This window comes from Vulpes lagopus, chromosome 11 (assembly GCF_018345385.1).
Source record: "Vulpes lagopus strain Blue_001 chromosome 11, ASM1834538v1, whole genome shotgun sequence".
Classification (NCBI taxonomy): domain Eukaryota; kingdom Metazoa; phylum Chordata; class Mammalia; order Carnivora; family Canidae; genus Vulpes; species Vulpes lagopus.
In genome coordinates this window covers 38015333-38038508 of record NC_054834.1, presented here as the reverse complement: position 1 = coordinate 38038508, position 23176 = coordinate 38015333, and the positions used below count along the sequence as shown (strand labels likewise).

The 23176-nt window shown below is 37.3% G+C and overlaps 1 protein-coding gene across 1 annotated transcript in view; it reads right to left on the bottom strand.

The window, feature by feature from the left end:
* Positions 1-23176, bottom strand: part of USH2A (usherin) — a 689554-nt gene that overhangs the window by 200333 nt on the left and 466045 nt on the right. The window contains exons 43-46 of the mRNA XM_041722698.1: positions 18129-18292; positions 6509-6718; positions 4953-5155; positions 585-697 (exon numbers count right to left, since the gene is read on the bottom strand). Coding sequence (XP_041578632.1) covers positions 585-697; positions 4953-5155; positions 6509-6718; positions 18129-18292 — 690 coding nt within the window. The remainder of the gene's footprint in view (positions 1-584; positions 698-4952; positions 5156-6508; positions 6719-18128; positions 18293-23176) is intronic.

The window sequence follows — 23176 nt, the reverse complement described above, 5'->3', positions numbered from 1 at the left end:
TTTTATGCATCAACTTGACTGAGCCACAAAGTGCCCAGATATTTGGCTAAACATTTCAGGGTAGATCTGGGAGGTTATTTCTAAGGAGATTAGCATTTGAAATGGTGGACTTAGTTAAGCAGATTTCACTTAAGGACACATTTAAATATAGAAATTCTTTCATGCATTTAGGCATTTGTCCACAGATTACTAAATAAAGGGAAGTGAAATTGGAAAATCAGAGACATTAAAACCTAAACATTAAAAGATGTGTCCAGTGAAGATCAACAAATAATAATCCAAAAAATTTAATTTACAGATTTGGGGTGGGTGGGGGGGCAGAGGGAGAGAAAGAGGATCTTAAGTAGGCTACACACTCAGTGTGGAGGCCTACATGGGGCTTGATCGCACAATCCTGAAACCATGATCTGAGCTGAAATCAAGAGTCTGATGCCTAACTGACTGAGCCACTCAGGTACCCCTTGATTTATGTAGATTTTTATGGCAACTTTTTAAATAAGATAGTCATTGCTGGGATAAAATCTTTGATTTTAACTTTCATTGCTTATGATCATTTCCTTAGATTAACTGGCAAAAAACATTACCTTGAAGTGATGCCATGAATTGTAGGTGTTGGTATATCACTCGGGGTATCTTCCACAGTGGTGAATTGGGTTCCATTACTTTTCACACAGGCATATTTGGTGCAGACTTCAACCTGCAAACAGCAATTTGCAAGAGAACAAATCCAATTATTTTCAAACTATAGACTGCCAATGGATCAAATCCATCTACCCTCATTTCATAGGACTCTCCTATAGTTCTCTACAACTTCTTGGAGTTCTATAAATATTAAATTTTGATGTTAATTGACTTCACTGGGATGAACTCAGAATTGAACATAGAAATGAGCTCAAGACAATTGATTTAGTGATTAAAATGGTGATGTTTAGTCTCTGGTTCCAACCATTCAGAAAGAGACAGATATATTAATCTATTTGGAGCACAGTTAAGGAATGGAAGATGTCTGCACGCAGAATGGGTTATCACTGCGTACTGCTCTCTAGATCTGTAACCAGGTAGTGTAATGATGATATCTTCCAGAAGTCCTGACACTTTACAACCAATAGCTGAAATGCTAATGTGAAACAGAAGAAAAATGAGGCCAAAGAAGCCTTCCAATATGGCTGAGCTATTTTATATCCATTTATTCCAGCTGCAATTGTATTTTTACCTTAATCACAGCAGAAAATCATCATTTACCCCTTTAATTCTACCACCTATTCTGAATAAAAACTGAGGAGAGTGGAGTTACTAAAGATTAGAAATCGAGTTGATCAAGCCTTAGTAACACAAGAGGAACATATTCAGGTAGAGGGAGGAGAGACAAATGAAGCGTACAGAAGCCTGCTAGTGGAACCTCCACAAAGTGACATCATTCTGTTCCCAATGAAGGGATAAGCCAAAGAGAAACTGTACTTTTTCCAACACTAATTTACTTTCAGCACCTAATACATCAATGGAAGAGAGAAGGAAACAGATGAATCTTAATCACTAACACTGAGCTTTTAAGTGAAGCAGTCCTCTGACTATCCACTGGCAGTTAAGAAAAAACAAATTTGATTCTTACTGTATTTGGTAGTTATGTCATTTTATTCATGGGGCATTTTGCACATAAATGGGAGTTGAGGTACATTTTTATGTTGCTGTTGAAGTTGTGCTCGTTATTTGTGCCATACAGTGTTTTAAGGTAATATTTAGTAGATATTTGGACACTGTCAAGGTCTTCCACTCTGAGTATCTCCAGTGAAACCCCAAATAATTTAAAGTCAAAGGAACTTAAAATACACTTAAACTATACTTGAATTAATGACAATAAAGCTTCATGCATATTGGGGAATATTTGACTATATGGGACATAATAAGATAACTCAAAATCAACTCAGCTGAATTTATTATATAAAAATGTGCCCGATATTATAACGGGAACTGGCACAAATAACTTTACTGAGTCCTCACAAGTCCAGTTTGAAAACTGGGGATTAGAGAAATCAGGGAAATTGATCAAGCTGGTAAGGTATGAGATATATGATCTGAGCTTTACTATACTCTATTGTTTTATTATCTAAATATTAAGCATAGCTTTAGGTTCTTTTTTCTTTCTTTTTTTCTTATAGCTTTAGGTTCTAAACTACTTAGCTACATCCAAATGTTTTTCCAGAAAGCTTTTATTTTGACTTTGGAAAAATGTGTTAATTTTTTTTTCCCACCCTTCCTAAGGTAATATTCCAAGTCTCCAGCTCTGGGGCAGGTTTTTGCTGCTATAGCTATATTGCAAAATGTGAATGAAACACAAATATATAATGATTTACAGATTCACATTAAAAATAAAATTGAATCGAAAACTGAAATTATTATTCCCTTTAAAATGGAATATATAAAGGAATTCATTCAAAAAAGTAGATATTTGCATTGGCCTCTATGTGTCTGCTTTATAATCAATACCTATTTTACAGAGGGGGTTAACACAGAGAACCTTAATTCTAAAGTATTAGGCATATCAATTAGGTGCACATTTTACTTTTATTTTTATTTTTTTTTAAAGATTCTATTTATTTATTCATGAGAGACACACACACACAGAGGCAGAGACACAGGCAGTGGGAGAAGCAGTCTCCGTGCAAGGAGCCTGATGTGGGACTCGATCCCAGGACTCCAGGATCACGCCCTGGGCTGAAGGCAGGTGTGCTCAACCGCTGAGCCACCCAGGGATCCCAAGGTGCACATTTTAAATGGAGCCAAATCATCTCTGACATCATAAATAAAATCGCTGGAATTTGATATTCAAATTTCCAGCAATGCAAAAACTATTTCAAGTGCAGCATTCCTGGACTGTGAAAAGTTTCACAAAAATATAGTTATCAAGAATAAGAACATCTTAGTTACTAATCACACAATTTAAGTATGAGATTCTAATTTGGTCTTTTGTCTCCTTATCTTTTTCCATGCCCCAAGTCTGATCAAAATGCTCTCTCCTTAGGCCACTATGACTCAAGCCAGTAGGTATGAGTGAAACCTTTCATAGTAGAACATGCCTGAACCACTTACATATCAACTCTTGCTATATAGTAAGAAAGCTGGATCAGGACATGAGTGCAATAGCACCCAGTGATCTCACCTTACATTGCATTTTGAGTCCTAATAAAGCAAATGAATAAATTGCCTTTTGAAGACTCAGTCAACTTTCTCCATGAGGGCCCAAAAGAGCAAATCCTCCATCACCTTCCTAAACTAACCTTGTTCATAAAACTATGGCTAATTATTTTGAGTGTGATTTTTATTTTATAATCTGACCTATGATGTACATGCACATATGGGCTCACTCTAAGAACCATGAACATAAACATCACTCTACATAGTCTAGGCTAAGATAATTTGGGTGGGTTAATGGAAATCACAGAGTGTAATGAAAACTAATAAACATATATTTCTTCTTTTATCAAATATCCTTTTATTTTGTTTTCTGAGGAAGCTAGGCTCAGCAGTGGGAGAGGCTAAAGCTTGGTTGTGGCCAGATGATTGTGTATGTTTCACCTTTAAATGTGGGGGAAAGAAGGAGATGGAAAAATGAAAGACATAGCATTGAATGGACAAAGCCAGTGAGAAGGTTCTGTGGTCAAAGTTAAACCTTTTGAAAATTATTTACAAAGCTCTATGAATGTTAGAGGTAGTATAGTTTATTTAAAAATTTACCAAATTGCAACCCTTCTCTATAAAATTTGAGTTTCTGAAACACTGAAAGTGTATAATATTCAACATCACCTTGTACGTCTTGAAAGGCTGTTAACAATAAATGCAGGATAGTGTAAATGTGGCTGATCTAAAAGAGTCTCTGGGGGAAAGGACAGAGGATAAACTTTATCATTTTTACATTTGGCCTTATTATCTTTTATATCCTAGCACTGTAAGAAGATTCCCAATTCCTTGGGGAAAAGTTCCTTGTAAATGCCTTAGTTGTCTCTATATTTTTTTCTCTTGTGAAGGTCAGTAGATCTCAAAGATGTCTATGAGTTGGACCTCAGATGGTCAATGCACTCTGAAACTGCACTCTTAACTTCTGTCATATAATTATATACATGTTTCTCTAGGGCAGAGTGCCCTAGAATTATAAAATATAAAATAAGTATCAGATTCGCAAAGAGGTTCAAGGGCAAAGGTTTAAATACAACTCTTCTCACATAGGTGAGAGTTGCCACACATGTAGTGAACCCCTTTAATATATCTTGCCTGCCAGACATTCATTTCTGTTTTCTCGTTGCCTTCAGAATCACAGAATGCTAGACTTGGATAGAATGCTTCAAGTCATCGATCCATTACCCTTGCCTGATCCTAGAGACCCGGGATCGAGTCCCACGTCAGCTCCCTGCATGGAGCCTGCTTCTCCCTCTGCCTGTGTCTCTGCCTCTCTGTGTGTGTGTCTCGCATGAATAAATAAATAAAATCTTAAAAAAAAAAAAAAAGAATCCGTTACCCTTAAAAAAAAAAGATAATTGACACTAGACAGATTATGTAATTCCTTGGAAGTTATTAAATTAGTAAATAGCAGAAATAGGGATAAAAAAAATGTCTCCACATTCACAGGCTGATTCTGATTTTGCTATCAGTAAAAGAACCAGGCAGGACAAAGGTAAGCTGCACGGTAAGATTTCCTGCAAATATATGACTTGCCCCATTTTGCCGGTGAGAATATCATCACCACTGCTTTCCATATTACGATTATCTTCTCTCCAGAGACGCATGTGTTTGCCCACAGCAAATAGATTTAATCCTAATCATTTCCCCTCTTTTCTCTCCCCTCCCCCAGTACATAATTAATCTGTAACCAAGACGGAAGGTATCCACTTAGAGACATAGCCCAGCATGTTTTATTTAATATACCTATAAGCTTAACCATCAAAAAACAGTGTTCTAACCTGAATGTCATAGATAGTGAAGGGAGACAGGTCTCTCAGAATGAAAGACCCAGGCACATTCATTCCAGTCTTGTAGAGCTTATTATTTACATAGACAGAATATTCAGTGACAACACCATTTGGGTTTGAAGGAGATGTCCAGATGACACGTACAGCTGTACTGTTGATGATGACAACCTCTGGAGGAAGCATGCCCTGAGGCTCTAGAATTAAAGGAAGAAACTGAATAAACTCCAGCTGTCCCTGAAAAAGCACTTGTTAAACTAAATGCAGATTAGTATTTAGGTTTAGCAAAGGGTTCGTTGCTTATCTGCTTTTCTCTGATGAAGTTATCACAGTCTGTAGTCCTCTGTAAATTGGCTTATTATACTCTCAGTTAGAAACCATAAGAATTGGTGGTAAAATGCTTTATACCACCAGCATAGTGCTAATCTTCAATACTATGTGACCAGTGGGATATGATGATAAATTATTCACCCATCTGCAGCACTAACACATATCTATTATTTGTCTCTTTTCCCATCCTTTCACTCCCTACCTCCCAGGGAAAGAAAAAAAGGCTGGGGGGGGGGGGGGAAATTTGCTCCTTAAGCAAAAAATAAAACTCAAATACATTGAGGCTGAGGCTGGTGGAACGTAAAAAATCATTTGATGTTACTAGCTTGTAACTCAAGCAATATGAAGCAATAATGCAATATTGTCATTATGTAAATGATTTTGAATGTTGATTACCATAGGTAATGATGAAATCTAACATTAGGAAAAAAATCTTGCTTGGCGTTAAATTACACAATTATTCAAGCATGTCAGAAATAACTATGCAAAGACCTATTTTTATCATAAGAACCCATCTTAACTAGTTGAAAAATTGTCCTTGTGATCCATTCTATTTTATAAACAAAAGGTGTCGACCTTTGGCACCACAAAGGGAAATGGGTTCCACACTTAAAGTGCTCTGCTAATGACCTGGAACACTTGCTTGGGAGGTAATGATATTATAATGTTTATAATGAGACTTTATAAAGCCAAAAAGATTAGAAAGACCATTCCAAACACATTTCAGATTCACAAGTTGCTTCCCTTGCTTCCTCCCCCTTGCTACCTGGCTTAGAAATGAGTCATAGGCAATTTTTCTCAGTGGCTGAACTTCCACCTCCCATTTCTGGTGACTCAGGGAGAGCCCTCACTGTGCCTGGATGTCTTTTTGAAAAGCATACTGCTTCTGAGAGCAAATCTTAAAAAAAAAAAAAAAAAAAAGTTTCCAAATGTCACTGTTTATTGATGTGAACTCAGCTCCAAACTCAGCATACACTGGAAAGAACAGGAACAAACTGGGCTAATATACCATTATTAGAGCCTTGCGCTGCTGTCTCTAAGGGACCCTGTATTGATCTGCCACCTGACGACAGCAAGCACTTAAGCATTTTAGCCCCAACCCCCTTCCCTCCAACACCGGAAATTTTATAATGGAGGGAGGACTGATCTCAACCTCTGCAAGAATAAATCAATTTCATTTGCATCTCTGAAGCCAAGTGTCCCTTGAAATCTGGACTCACCCCCATCGAAAGTGGTTGCGTGCAGTACTTCGCCACTGATGCTGTGGACTCCATTGAAGACAGAGAGAAAAATCCGATACTCTGTGTTTGGATTTAAGTGGCTGATGACATGAGAGTTTACATCTGGGAGGATTTTGAGAGATTCATTTGAGGTAGCAGAACTCCAAAAAAGTGTATAATATTCAACATCACCTTGTAGGTCTTGAAAGGCTGTTAACAATAAATGCAGGATAGTGTAAATGTGGCTGATCTAAAAGAGTCTCTGGGGGAAAGGACAGAGGATAAACTTTATCATCAGCTGTTTCTAGAAGGAGAAAATGGAAAGCTTATGGAAACTTTTTTATGATGGCATTGGTTTTTCTTTTTTTTATAACAAAGTCGATTTTCTTTCCCTCACTCCATGATTAATGGCATAGAGGCTTATTTTTATAGGAAAATAAACTCTTAACATTTCCTTTAAATATTATACTACTTACAGTGTTTCAACTAATCATCTGAGCTTTAGTATAACAGTTACAAAAGGAAACTAAGAGTAAAATAAAGTATTCAAAACATGGGACAGCCTCCATTTCTAAGTAACATCATCCGATGTTGAGAGAAGTCTATGCTAATGCAAATCAGGGCATTTCCTGACATGGATCCCAGAACTTGAGGCATTTTGAAAATTGCTAAATGCTACCTAAAAGAATATTAGACAGATATCCTGTTATGTACACTGCTGATGTAGTAGAGTGATACAGCATGCTTCCTTAAGGATTTGCTCAGTAGGATCCCAGGATGATATCTGAATTCTTATTAAGGTTCTCATTCTTTTCACCTAGTTTATTGTGATTCTATGATGTAGACAAACACTTCAAGGTGCCCAAATCAATCACTTCCTGTCTCACAAATATAACTCATCAATTCCTCCACCATTATCCTTTCAAAGACTGGTGTACTGTTTTCTTTTTTCTGCTTTTACCTGATTGTTCCTCTTTTGCCCTAAGTTCTGCTTCTCATTACCTTTCTACAATGATGCTTTAAAAAGAAGACATAAAACAGCTATATTTTCTTAGATAAGAAATAGTATAAGTAAACTATAGTATACTCACATTATAATACTTACATTAGTATTATTTTTAAAGACTTTAAGCAGAAACTATTACCTTGGTTCATGTTAGGATTGGGCAGTGGAATGTTGGTTTATGAACCTCCTGAAATTTTATGTCAAAGTATGCATCAAAATAGTTCAGTAGCACTAGTCCAAGGCCTGGGAAGAAAAGGTGGCATTTCTCTTTGTGGTTATTAAAGTACAGTGTCTCTGATATGTGAGATTGAAATGTATGGCCATGTAAAGGAATATGGCTTTAGAGGACATAAGACTTTCTTTTAAGGACCTCTTTCCATTAAGATCTTGGGGGTCTCGCATAAAAACTGAATGCTTAGCAGGGGCACCTGGATGGCTCAGTGGTTGAGCGTCTGTCTTTGGTTTAGGTCATGATCCCAGGGTCCTGGGATCAAGTCCTGCATCAGGCTTCCCACAGGAAGCCTGCTTCTTCCTCTGTTTATATCTCTGCCTCTCTCTGTGTCTCTCATGAATAAATAAATAAAATCTAAAAAACAAAACAAAAAAATGCTTAGAACACTACTGCTTTGATTTTCATCTCTATCAATGTCGAAAAAGTTTGGAATGATAGCATAGTTGAAAGAATTAATAGTAAGAGGTTTTTAGTGACAAATTTGGAAAACTCTGGGGATTAAGATTTTCTTTTCTCTGATATCACAAAATCTAAGTGCCTTCAATAATGATGTCATGTTGTGCATTGGCAGGAACTGGTTATTCATATCCAGCAATATTTTTCCAGATGATACCAGTCAAGTATAGCCAAGTCATTGGTGCTATGAGTGTAAAAGTTTCTTCTTTCTTTAGAATTATTTTCTACTGGCTTACAATAGCATTACTCGTTAATTTATGGCAGCTGAGGTATAATGGAAAGTGGACTAGATTTGAAGTTCATGTTGTATTTTAGTTTGTTAAGTGAAGATTCTGGTTAGAAATACAAGCCCTAAAGATATAATTTGATAAAGTGCTTTCAAACTCTACTGACAAATATAAATGGGTTTTACCTGGGTTATTAAATGTGCCTAATATCTCTTCCATCAAGTTCCAATCAATGTACTTATGTATATACATTGAAAATATTGCGGCTAGCACTGTAAGTTCAAAATGAGCAAAGATTGTATGTTGATATCTGGATAAAATTCCATTACATGCCCATTCTTAGCCATGTACCATATGTCAACCCATCTGAAACAGAACAAAATCTATTGTCCCTCAACTGATAGAAAAATGTGGCAATTGATATAGAGATCTTTATAACCAAAAACAGGCAGCATCTCTGGGCAATAAGTGCCAGATTTCTGCATTGTCCTGTCTCTCACCAACATCTGCTTCACCATTTCTTTTTCCTCATTCATTTAGACATTTCAGTGCAGAGTCCAAAACAGAGAAAAACAGTAGACATGTATTATATCTTAATATCCTAGTCATCCTATGAGAAGTTCTGGGACCAGTATATGAACAGTAGTATGCTTTTTCATTATTCAAACAGGTTTTTAAACTTCAGTGGGCTCCTCCCAAGTCACTGAATTGTCTAAGAAACAGAAGATACATCCTCAGTTCAATAGGCCAGCACAAAATTAAAGGCTGCTGACCTTGAGTCTATCTCTGAGAGAGGAATGCTTTTGGAATCCAAACAACTGGAATGAAGAGCCAAGTAAATTTCACCCTCCCTGCATATTGGCAAAAACTAAGCCTGAATATAGTTCTCTTTTTTTTAAAAGAGAAAAACATTAAGTTACAAGACGTTTTCATAGTCCAAGACAGGGAAAACACTGTCGAGAACCTTCAAAAGCATATTTGTGTGTGTGGGTGTTACTTCTCTGAGAATGAAATGGAAGCTTTAGAAAACATTTGCACTGTGTTTTTAAAAATAACAAAGGGGACATTCCTTTATGAAAAAGAAGCCTCTATGGACACGTACCTATAATCATGAAAAGGCAGATATGATTACAAGGATGTTAAGTGATGTTGCTTAAATAAGAAAGCAATGGGAGAATTAAAATTTGCATGGAAAGTAGAAAAAAGCAGATTAAAAGTGCACAGTAGGAAAGAATAAAGAGGAAAATGACTAAGAAGAAATCAATGAAAGAATTATAGATACTGAGGACAGAGAATAAAAATATCTAATCAACTTGAAAAACAAATAGAATAATCATGGATATAAATATCCCACAAAACCTGACCCAGCATAAAGGTTTATGTCCATAAATTGAATTAATTAATATAGTTTTGATCAAAATAATGGCAATATATCCAAACACAGACTGTCATGGAACATTATAACATTTCAAAGGTAAGTAAGCTAAAAATTAAAAGATCATCTACAAAGGACAAAAAGGCAACTTGCAGACTTCTCATACAGAACTTTCAATGTTGGAAGACAATGGAATAATTTCATCAGATTCTGAGGGAAAATCTATTGATCCAAGAATTTCATACACATCTAAATCATTATTTATGTGTAAATACAATAGACTTTCTTATTTAGAACACAAATTTTAAAATATATATATATATATATAACTAATAAAGAGTTAATGATTCATTGAATTTATTTAGCTTTAATGATACAGTATTCCCTATAATGTTATCCAGAAGACAGAAAAGGTGAATCCAGGTCCAGAATTCGAGATTGGGAAAGTTAAAGAATTGATAATAAAAATGGAAACTATTTAGAGAAAATAATTATGTAAAAATAATTATATAATAATTTATAAACCAAACATTGAAAATGGCAGGTGGGAAGGTAAAAAAAAGTAACAGTACACTGAATTCTATGTCGTACAAAAAATGGAAAGTCATGGGAAAAAAGAACCCACCCATAGCATTAATAGGACAAATAGCAATTTAACTTTAGAAATCACTAGAGAAGATAAAAGCATTCACCAACACCATGTCTTTTTTTTTTCTTTTTCTGGGCTCCTTGCAGCTGGGTGAGGTTATATGGCCAATTTGGGCTATTTTTGGAGCAACTGACCATCTCTGATTATCTTTAGTTCTCTTACCTGGAGGACTTCAAGGCCCAAGGGAATGGTGGATCCACTAGATGGAAGGAGCCAAGGTCCTTAGGTGACACCAGAGCAATTAGAAAGGGTAAGAAGGAATTACAGAGGTCTCAGGTTTAGGGTTTTGGTTTCTGTGCGAATCCCATTACATAAAATGAAACACATAGGAGTAATTATAGGACGGAGGATTTAATACTTGTTTCACTTGAGACTTCTTGAATTTGAAGTGTTTTCGTGGCAACCAGGTGGGCTTAGAAATTAAAGTGTGAATATTTGAGCTATAGTTGTATGATTTGGAGCTATACGTGCTAGCTTGTGTTTGAAGCAACAAGAAAAGATGAGGATTTCCTATGAGGTTAAATGTGCTTAGGTATTCTAATCCTATTATGTACAACCCATATTTTATGGATCACATAAATTTATCTGAGTAAAGGTGTTGCTCTAACTATAGAAGAAGTAGGTTATAACCTCTGGACATAATTTTTGCTATTAAATGCCATTTTGGGTGGTAATCTCTATATATTGGTCAGAAATGTGATCTTAGCTGTAGCAGATTCTCAAATATACAACAGTCCTTTCTCCTTTGTAATAGATTCCCAAGTAATTTAAAGCAGTTGTTAGGTGGGCTAGCTGAAAGTCCTCGGCTAAAGCACTTACATGATGCTCTCCTTATAAGCTGCTGGATTATTTTTAAATATTACTGTTAAAATCAATTACGTCCTCTGGATATTTAGCATCTATATTAGGGCCAGTCAATGATGGTCCATGGGCAAAATCTGGCCTGTAGGTCAAATGTGGCCTGCTACCTGATTATATATAACCTGCAAACTTAAAATATTTTTTACATTTTTAAATGGTTTGGAAGAAAATCCAAAGAATAGTATTTTGTAACATGTGAAAAATATATGAAAAATTTATCTCAGTGTCTAGAGTAAACTGTTACTGGAACACAGTCCTGCTTGTTTAAGTGTCATCTATTGATGTTTTCATGCTACAGTGGCAAAGTCGAGCAGTTGCAACACAGATTATAGCCTGCAAACCCTGATGTATTTACTATCCGGCTTTTTAAAAAAAGGTCTGTGGTCTGATCTAGAGCAATTATAGCAAACCACTCCATTTAATAGATGTCCAAATTTGTCTAGAATTGAATTCTTTAGTCATGTCTCTTGGCAGCAAGCTCAATGGGAGGGGGCAATTTTGTTCAAATGTAAAAACTTGGAAGGATCCTATTAAGGATTTTTTTTATAATAGAAGTGTGTCCTGGGACACCTGGGTGGCTCAGTGGTTGAATGCCTGCCTTTGGCTCAGGTTGTGATCCCGGGGTCCTGGGTCAAGTCCCACATGGGGCTCCCTGTGGGGAGCCTGCTTCTCCCTCTGCCCATGTTTCTGCCTCTTTCTGTGTCTCTCATGAATAAATAAATAAATAAATAAATAAATAATAAATAAATAAATAAATAAATCTTAAAAAAAAAAAGTGTGTCTTGCTCATTGATTCTCAAATCAGTGTTCAATTTCCCAAGTTCTATGGTGCAGAGCTCTGTGTCATCAACTAAATACTTCTTAGAAAATGTGAGGAATCAAAACTACTTCTTGTGGCCAACTCAGTCGGTAGAGCATGCAACTCTTTATGTCTAGTTGTGAGTTCGAGTCCTATGTTAGGGGTAGAATTTACTTAACAACAACAATAACAAATTTTTTTAATTTTTTTAAGTTTTTAAATTTATTTATGATAGTCACACACACACACACAGAGAGAGAGAGAGAGAGAGAGAGAGGCAGAGACACAGGCAGAGGGAGAAGCAGGCTCCATGCACCGGGAGCCCAACGTGGGATTCGATCCCGGGTCTCCAGGATCGCGCCCTGGGCCAAAGGCAGGCGCCAAACTGCTGCGCCACCCAGAGATCCCAACAATAACAAATTTAAGTCAAACTACTTCTTGAGAAAATTCTTTACTCTGCAAGAGCATAAAATTGCTCACATAAAGAAGTGGGAAGATCCTCTTGGACAGTGATCCAAGCCAGGCTCCTTATTTTCCCCAAAAATATATCTCATACCTTCTACCTAATTTAGGCATCCATCAGAAACCAATAACTGTATTTTGGAACCCCCACACCCCAGCTACTTTAGTCTCTCGTTGTATTCCAGCTCCTATCAATAGCCTGCCAGAGAAAATTGTATTTAAAGGAAATTGTATATGAGATGTGTTAATTATTTATCATTTTATATTTAGCAATGAAAACAGGATAGATCACTTCTGCTCCTTAAGTGAATTGATATGGGCAAACAGGGACTGAGATAGTTAACGGAACTGTGGTAACCAAGAAGCCCTGATATAAAGTGACTTAAATAAAATTTAGATGTTAATTTACATCTCGCATAATAGACCCAAAGTGAGTGAATCAGTGTTCGATTTCCACAACCTAGGCTCCTTCTCTTATGTGGCTTTGGATCCCTTAGGGTGTTGTCCGTGACTGCAGAGTTAAAACTGAGAACATTGCCATGTCTACATCCCAGTCCACAGAAATTATGAAGAGAGAACAGATAGGCACAAACCCAGTGTTTTGTGACTATGATACCAAAAGACATATATCCTTTCACATTTTATTGGCACAACACAGACACATGGCCACCATTAACTTCAAGGCTGGTAAGTGTAGTCTCTAGGTTGATGGGCATGGGAAATGATGGGAAAGGTAAAGGCAGGGGAACGATACTATGTAATGGTTGGTACTTTGGCGTGTTAGTCAAGTCAGGTCATTATAAAGTGACATCTATTCTTTATCTTCACCTCACTTGTGGAAATGCTTTTAGCTGAATGCCATGCCCAAATTTTTATTAGAAATGGCCTTCCAGGGGCACCTGGGTAGCTCAGTGGTTGAGCATCTGCTTTTGGCTCAGGTCATGATGCCAGCGTCCTGGGATCGGTCCTGTATCAGGCTCTACGCAGGGAGCCTGCTTCTCCCTCTGCCTATGTCTCTATTTACATCTGTGTGTCTCTCATTGATAAATAAATAAAATCTAAAAAAAGAAATGGCTTCATAATATTTTTTTTATCTTTTGTAAAAATGCCTTTGAAAACATTGAGACAGGGCAGCCTGGGTGGCTCAGCAGTTTGGCGCTACCTTCAGCCCAGGGCGTGATCCTGGAGACCTGGGATGGAGTCCCACGTTGAGCTCCCTGCATGGAGCCTGTTTCTCCCTCTGCCTGTGTCTCTGCCTCTCTCTCTCTCTCTCTCTCTCTCGAATAAATAAATAAAATCTTTTTTAAAAAAAGAAAACACTGAGACATTTTAGAGACAGAGTAATACTTTATACCAATACTAAGTGATTCCTAAGTTCTAACATATATTAACTCATTTCATTCTTATCACAGCATTTTAAAGCAGTTATTACCATCCCCATATGTTGGATCAGGAAACTAGGATTTGAGGTTAAGTGCTTTGCTTGAGTCACAGGGCTAGAAAATCCTAGAACTGGGATCCAAACGTAAGTTTCCTTGATCCCAAAGTCTATTTCTAAAATCATCCCCTCATACGGCTTCATAGAATTTTGTCATTTTTCTAGGTAGGAGCATTTGAAACAGTGAGAATAGATGGAATAGGGAATTACCCCTAGGAGACCTGGAGTGTGAAAAAATATTCAGGAAAGAACTTTGAGATAAATCTGTATTTAGGGGATCAGGAGAAGGAGTTGTTGAGACACAATGGAACATCTCAATGAGGAGGGCCGATGACAGTGCCCACTCTACAGAGAAACAGAATGGGATGGCATAGAGAAGAGAACATTGGATTGGGTCATGAGGTGAGAAGGGCCTCAAGGGGATCATGGCAGTAGACTAGGAGGGAAGAAGGCCAGATTACAACAGGTGAACAAGTGAACCAGAGGGCAGCCCATGGAAAAGGCAAAGACAGCACGTTTGCTTTGATAACTTGAGTGACGGGAAGAAGAGTCAGGGCAAGATGTGCCAACAATGGTGGGTGCTTTTTAAAAGAGCTGACATTGGAAATTACTGATATGTATCGCCACCCAAAGATAAATTCAGACAAAGTCAGAAATTCTTCTAGTTACAAAATCTGATGGTTTCTGATTAAGAGAGCAAGAGGAAGTAGATGCCTTTTAGGCAGATTTAAACTCACTCTCCTAATGGTGACAACTTCATCCTTGATGAATTTTCCAGAGAGTTCACTGAGATATTATAATGCAGGAGTCTGTCATTCCTCATTGTAGTAGCAGTGCCCGGGACAAACAAAGTCATAAATAAATGTCTGTGGAAGAAAGGAAGGAAAGGAAGGAGAGAGAGATAGGTAGAAGAGAAAAAGAGAAAGAGGGCAGGTAGGGGAAAAAGAGGAAGGAGAAAGACGGAGAGGGAAGTAGATGAGACACAAGATGTGAACACCAGAACATTGTGGGGAGGTCTTGACAGACAAAGTGAATAGCGTTTGGATGATTTTTTCATTTTCTCTTCTGTAGCACCTTCCTCTCTCACTATGTCCAGTGTTTTCCTGCTCTGCTCTGGCCATGGATGATCTCGTTAGTGAGGGGACCTCAGGATGGATGCTCCCTCTCCACCGCATTCCCTCATGGGAATTTATTTTTTATTTTTATTATCTATCTATCTATCATCTATCTATCTATCTATCTATCTATCTATCTATCTATCTATCTATCTATCATCATCTATCATCTATATTTATGAGAGAGGGAGGGCAGAAGGGGAGAGAGAATTTCAAGCAGACTCCATACTGAGCACAGAGCCCAACCTAGGGGGCTTGATCCTACAATCCTGAGATCACAACCTGAGCGGAAACCAAGAGTCAGATGCTCAACTGACTGTGCCACCCCGGTGTCCTCGTGCTGTTTATTTCAGAGTGAGCAGTCAAAATAGGGAGGATGTTAATAGATCACTCAACAAAATGTCAATAACCATTGAGGCTAAATGCATGAGAAATGGCTGAAAATTGAATGTCTGAGCCCTTAGTTTGAGTTTGGGAAGTGTGGCTTACTAGCTGTAATGTTGAGTGAGTCACAAAGTGCCAGTTTCTATCTCACAGGGCTTTTCTGAGAATTATATGAATAATTTAAGCAAAGGTGTTTTTTTATCCTCTTTTATAAAGATTTGATTTTTTTCCACTAATATAATTTATCTTCGTGGTATTTAATTTAGCCTAAAATATTTTCTTCCATAATATTTAACAGGGATAAGAACCTCCTATCTCTATAGGGACCAGGAAAATGGGAAGTGTGTGACTCATCTAGAGGAAGCTGTTACTCGACACCAAATGATAATATTCTCCAGCAATGTGGGAGTAGTTTCACCCCCAAATTATTTGATTTTTCAAATTAATCAAAAAATCATAATCTTTATGTGAAATCTTCTGATTGTTAAATGTTGGCAAAATACTATTTAAAACAAATACTACAGGTGAAATAGTACATGGTGGGCGGGAGAAGTAAATGTGGTCTGTATAGCTGCCAGTTTGCAATATGAACCTTAAAAATGAATTGAAGGAATGCGGGGATGCTTTTACCTCATATAACATCACCTAGCAATGCAAAAGTTTAAAATGGGTGCTTCTAAAGTACTCAGTGACATTCCTATTAATCTGTGATTGGTAAAAATTTACCAGAAATTTGCAGCTATCAAAATGGTGTATATATGTGGAAGTCATAGTTAAGAAGGAATATGTGTCTCAAAATACCTTTCATGGTTCTTGTGAAAGGCAATTTTTAAAAAGCAGATATTTATGAATTTATCCAATTGACTTTCAACCTATAATTTTGTGCCTTTAGCATATTCAACAATGTGCCAAATGTATCCTGGAAATCAAGAAAACAACATAAATGAAAATGGCAAAAAATAGGTGGCCCCATCACAGGGAGTGACTAGTTAATTTACTTAGGCTAGCAGGTTGCACGAAGAAAAAAATGATAACGCAACAAGCTTTCGGAGAGCTGACCCTCTTCTGAGAGTTAACCTTTGTGCTCACAAATAGTTATCTGAAATATTTCTAAGGTATGAATGGAAATAACAGCAGATTGCATTACCTACATCCCGAAGGTCAGAGGTTCAGATTACCAAGGTAATGAAACTTCAGTGAGCTGCTGCAGATCTATTAAGTTTGTCAGTTTTTATAAGCACGCTTACTTCAGGCATGCAATTATAACATAAAGGACCTATATTGGCGAAAATTCAGCAGCTGGATCTTAACAGCAGTATTCAAATGTCAGATGAGGGGGAGGATATCCACCTCTATGAGCAGGCTTTTAAGATGAATCAGGTGGTGAGGGTAAAGGAGCGAGGAAGAGGGAGGGAGGTGAGGGAAAATATATTATACATAAGAATCCATCTCCAGATAAAAACTTTGTATTTTTCCCAGAGGTGTCTCAGAGGGTAATCATAAGCATCAATTAACTTCCGTTCTTCCATTTAAATGGCTTAAGAGATCCCAATAGCAGTGACACAGATTATTAGAAACCTGCAACCTTATAAAAAAACCCTAGTGTGATAGTCTTCTGTTAAAAAAAAAAAAAAGGTTTTGTAGTGGCAACATAGATCAACAGAACCAAGGACAGATTTTAATTTACCATTAATATCATGTAATACTGGTTTTTAAAATTTATTTATTTATTTATTTATTTATCCATAATACTGGTTTTAATTTGCAATTGACAAAATATAACATGGAGACAGATTCCCTCGAATATTCTGAATGGAACAGGAAGCATGTCTTAGCCTGTTAACAAAGCTCAGAGGCTGGATCGAAATCACGTGGCAGGTATTTCCTAGCAGGTACAGTTTTCTTTCATAAGACAAACATTTTTGGGGAGGGATTTCCAAATCGGATATTTCTCAATATTTGGTAATAGTCTAGCAAGTTTTGAATCAACTATTTGCCAGATCTCAAGTGGTGCTTATAAGAACGGTTACAACTCGTATTTCCATGATAAATTCAGAGTTGTTTTCTAATTGTGATCATGGATCACTACAAATTAACAGGTCTGTTGCTAAATGCTACTCTATTGACCAAGTGGATCTGAAATCTCAGTTTTTGTGTTTCTAAAGTTGCAGGAGCAGATTAGATCCACCTGTGAGCTCTTCTAACTAGCCCATAAACCTGTGTTCTGAGTGGGGTCAGGGCAAGCCTTCTGCATCATCGGAGCAAGTCCAGTGGTGATATCCAGGCTCCATTTTCCTGTGTCAGGCTGGAATTCTATCTACAACCAGAGTTGAAGATGATTCACTCGGAAAAATCCCTCACATTAGTGCCATTACCTAGTCAATGGTTCTTGCTAATAAGTGATGAGCTACAAGATGGGTGGGCAGAGCTTTCTGTGGGGAAGTGCACAGTATTACATTCTATCAAATTAATTCTTCCAACATAGGGAGAGAATCTGCCTCTGAAGAATAGCACAGGCATCTAGGCTTTTTTGTTTGTATTTTTAATGGGTCCATTTTAAATTCATTTTGGTACTAATACGCTAAGGGGACGTAAAGACACGAGAAGCTTACTTACTTGGTTTAGCCCATGTCACATGGATGGCCGTGTGGTTAAGAACAGTTGCAGTGAGATTGGCTCCCCTCTCTGGAAGACCAGCTAATGTTGTCACGGTAGCTCCTTGGCTCGGTGTGAAACCCACGCTGTTGTGTACAAAGACTTGATACTCATACGTCGTAAACCTAAAAGGTTGTTTTTTTTTTTTTAAAAAAAAAAAGTCATTATCAATTTCTCTTTTACAGAAGACAAAACACATGCATGTCTTTTTCCTCAAAAAATACAGGATTTCTTTGTTACATCCCTTCGAAATGCACAATGTTCTGTTGCCCCCTACAAAATAGAATTATCTTCTTTTTCTTCCCTCTGCAAAAACATCTTTTTATGTTTGTAACTCTGGCACCTTAACCAAAGTGTCAGGGAAAATATTTGATTAGGAATGCTAAAGCAAATACCCACTATTTAAAACAAACGTGGTTTATCGTTTTCTCTTATTGTTTTCGGAAGTGGTAAGGATTACAGCTCAATTCAAGATGTAATTACAAATCTGGCACCCTGCCAGCATTCTATCTGAATTTGATCCAGACAGTTTTATGCTCTTCTTTTGGGAAACTCATCCATTTTCAAATATCAGAATCTCTCATCACCATTTTCTCTCTACACCTATCCTTCCTTCCCATAATGTCATTGGAAGGCAGATAAATTAAATCATAACTGTGACCAAAGGGTACAACATTGTCCTGCCGAGAGTTGTGCTGCGGTGAGCTGTATTTTGCCATCGTGTGAACATACTGACTTGAGTCAAGACAGTGGAAACTGAATATTGCTTTCCAGGAGGAGAAAACTGGACATGGCAATGTGATATGATGAAAACTTTCCAAGCCATGTGTACCCATAGAGTAAAGCCATCAATTTTTTTTTTTTCCAATCCTTTTTGGCTCTTTCAGGTAGAAGACTATCATGCTTTCTTCATTTGGTTCAAAACTGCCCAGACAGAAAAATGCTATTCATGGACACAGTCAGGCTTTGCCTGGACAATTGCATAGGCCATGAAACTTGCTGAAATATGTTGCACAACACATAACTATCCCTGGGGACCTCCAGTACTCAGGGCAAATGCTGGCCTTAGCTCATCATCACCTTATTTGGGTTTACTACATCATCCAAGATACCTTGCATCCAATGCGAGGCCCATGGAACGTGTCTCGAGAAGTCACAACTCATCAGGCACAAAAGGAAGAGGCTATTGCAGGATTGTGCAAAATAATTGTCAGGATTCTCACAGCATTTTGCTACCACCTACTTAGAAGTCTGCTTCTACTGCTTGTTGAAGTCATCTTGTTTCTCACTCATGGTCCAAGGGTATTTTTGCAGAGCTCTGTCTCAGCCACATGTAAGGCATTGCTCTATTATAGTGATAGGTAAGGACTTAGTGATTTCTTGGAAGCTATTTCCCTATTTCCCCCAAATAAGTACTAGAATCAGCTTTTCTACATTTGTTTGCTTTACTCTTTCTTTTTGTGCTTTCTTTTCTTTCTTTCTTTCTTTTTTTTTTTTTCTGCTTTGTATGCTGCAAAGTTTTGACTAGTGTCCCCCAGCCCCCAAATATGTTTAAGTCTCAACCCCTAGAACCTGTGAACATGAGCTTATTTGGAAATGCTGTTTTTGCAGATAGAATCAAGTTGAGCTTCAGGAAGGTCCTGAGTCCAATGGACTGATGTCTTTATAAAAACAAACAGAGGAAAATTTTGATACAGAGACAGACACAACACCGGGAGAAAATGGCCATGTGAAGTCAGGCAGAAATGGAAGTTATGCCATCACAAGGCAAGAAATAACTGGGACCACGAGAAGTTGCAACAGACAGTTTTTCTCCAGAGACTGAAGGGAGCGTGACCCTGACAACACCTTTATTTTGGACTTTCAGCTTCCAGAAGTGTGAGAGAATAAATTTCTATTGTTTTATGTCACCCCATTTATTTCTGGCAGCCCAAGAAAACTACTACAGATGCTTTCCAGCAAGTGCCAAATAGTCACAAGACCAAGATAACTGAAAGATAATGGACACATTTCAAGATTCAGTTGTTATTACTCAAGTGAATTAGAAAGGTTCCGTTTAGATGTTGAAGTTTTTATGACCCAAGAATCTGTTTATTTACAGAGTAGCAAATTTATGTTCGTAAACATATATACATAGGACTATATGTGTCACTTTATATCTTGCCACCTCATGTCCAAAAAAAGAACGTATGTATTAGTGCGCTTATGGTGGGTTTTTATGTCCATTTGAAGTATGCTGTTTTAGATGGACTGCGGTGTTGATTATTGACATGAAATGTAACATTGCATTTAGTTAATAATAAAAGGATGCTTTTAAGAGAAAAATGCTAGATTGACTGACATCATATACTCATGCAAAACTTATGTATATCAAACCAATTTCTTTAAATTCTAATTGTGTTCCCTAGGGATGTCTTGAAAAATGTGCCATTTCAAACTGTAGAAAACAGCTTTCGAAAAAAAGAAAAAAAAGAAAAAGAAAAAAAAAACAGCTTTCGAAATCTGCAAAGTGAATGCACACTGATATAGAGTCTATTCTTTTTATTTTTTTCTAGAGTCTATTCTGTAGCTAGTAAAACCAAATGTTGGAGGTCAATTTAGGAAGACTGGGTTATTACAGTAGTTACTCTCTAAATTACTAACTTGCTTGAGACCATCCTCAAGCCCCTCCCTCCACCAACACACAGGATTGGAAAACTTTGTTGTGTTACAGAAATGACTATGACATTTTTCCTTGCAAAAGATAAATTATATTAAAAACTTCTTTATGAAAATATACACATTTCAAGATTCAGTTGTTACTTACTCAAGTGAATTAGAGAGAAAAGTTCCGTTTAGATGTTGAAGTTTTTATGACCCAAGAGTCTGTTTATTTTCAGAGTAGCAAATTTCATAAATGAATAAAGGGATATTTCATAGTTACTAAAGCATTCAGCCTCCTAACTTTCAGTTCATATATGATTTGGCAAATTAGGGTCACGATAATCTACCTTTCCAATAGAGAAATAAACCCTACTGAAACTTAGCAGGATGGTTCTTTTTTTTTCTTTTCTTTTTTTTTAAAGATTTTATTTATTTATTGAGACACAGAGAGAAAGAGGCAGAGACACAGGCAGAGGGAGAAACAGGCTCCATGCAGGGAACCCGATGTGGGACTCGATCCCAGGTCTTCAGGATCACACCCCGGGCTGCAGGCGGCGCTAAACTGCCGTGCCATTGGGGCTGCCCAGCAGGATGGTTCTTTTACACATTATATGCTCTTTCATTCTACACCATTTCATTTATTCATTCATTTGTTCATTCATTCAATTCTACATCATTTCATTTATTCATTCATTTGTTCATTCATTCAACGATATTTGCTGAACACTAACCGCACTCTAGATGCTAAACATAATAAATATGATATCTGTTCCACCAAAGCACATACATTTTTACAGAAAAACGTTTTTAAATGAGAACTCTTAAAATATGTGTTCGTTTATTCCTTTTTCTCCCAAAATGTGTCAGAGAAACCATCTAGTTTAACCTTATCCAGTCAGGAAGTCTTCACAGAGGAAGTAACATTTGGGCTATGTATTGATGACAAGCAGCATTTTGTGCAACGAAGACATTTGTCTAGTGGGAAGCATTATTCCAGGGCAGAATGTGTGAAGGCTTGTATCTTGAAAGGGTCTGATGTGTTTTTGTAACCAGTTAAATTCTTCAGTGCAGCCACAGAATGCCTCGGGTTATTTTCATCAGAATTAAAAATGTGTCAACTTTATTGATGTCCTAACAGAATTCATGTGTCAATATTGTCACCAATATAAATCATACTTCTGAAAATGCAGGCTATTCAGTTGCTTCTTTAACTCTTCTCCATATCTGCCACAGCCCAGTATATGCTTGAGTACAGGATCACACATGGGAGGATTTGAGGAACCTCTGATAGCATACTGTTCCTTACATCCCCACATCCTTTGCGGGAATGAATACATAAGCAAACAAAAATGCAACACTGCTTCTTTTTTTTTTTTAAGATTTTATTTATTTATTCATGAGAGACACAGAGGAGAGGGAGGAGAGACACAGGCAGAGGGAGAAGCAGGCTCCATGCAGGGAGTCCGACGTGGGACTCGATCCCCGTACTCCAGGATCACGCCTTGGGCCGAAGGAAGGTGCCAAATCATTGAGCCACCCAGGGATCCTGCAACACTGCTTCTACTGTTTAAATCTGCAGTTGCTTAAATATTTCATTGATGGTCTCTGTCTTTTCTTTATACCACCTATTTATTGTCTCTAAAAATGCTACTGAAGATTTTTTTTCTTTTGATACTGAAGAGTAATACTGGTCACCCTTGAAAGTTTTCACAACCTGGTACTTTCTAGATTCTGAGGGCAAGTTGCTGCTGTCGTATTACTGTGGCCATCTATACTTATGCTACCAGGATGCCACAGCTAAAATAATTTTGTTGTAATTTCTTTGTTCTACTATATCATCACATTAGAAAGAAATACAAAGAAACTAGGTGGGTTTTTTGTTGTTGTTGTTTTTGAATAAAACATTAGGGAAAAAAATCTCCTATGACAAAATGCATACTTCCACATTTGGAGGCTCATTTTTCATGAGGTGCGGTTTCATATGATGGCACTTGGAAAAGGATAGCTTGAGGTAAATTCAGAACAATGAAAAAAATCTCAATGGAGAAACACACCATGACTCTCTAGTTTAAATGTGAAATAGACACATATTTGCTCATTTTGAAGAAGTACCTTCCCACGAGATGGCACACCAGTGTGCAGAGAAGTTGGCTTTCATTCTGAGATCCGACTTTATTCACATTTTGATACTATTGAAGAAAACAGGATTTACCTCACATTAGTGGTCATGGGAGAAAAGCCTCCCTTCTGCTCACCCTCTATATGTACAAAGTTAACTTCTTTACTTAATAGCTACAACTTAAATATATTTATCCTATAGGAACAGGTCTCATGGAACTGGCCTGGTCTTTCCATACTAGCAAAGC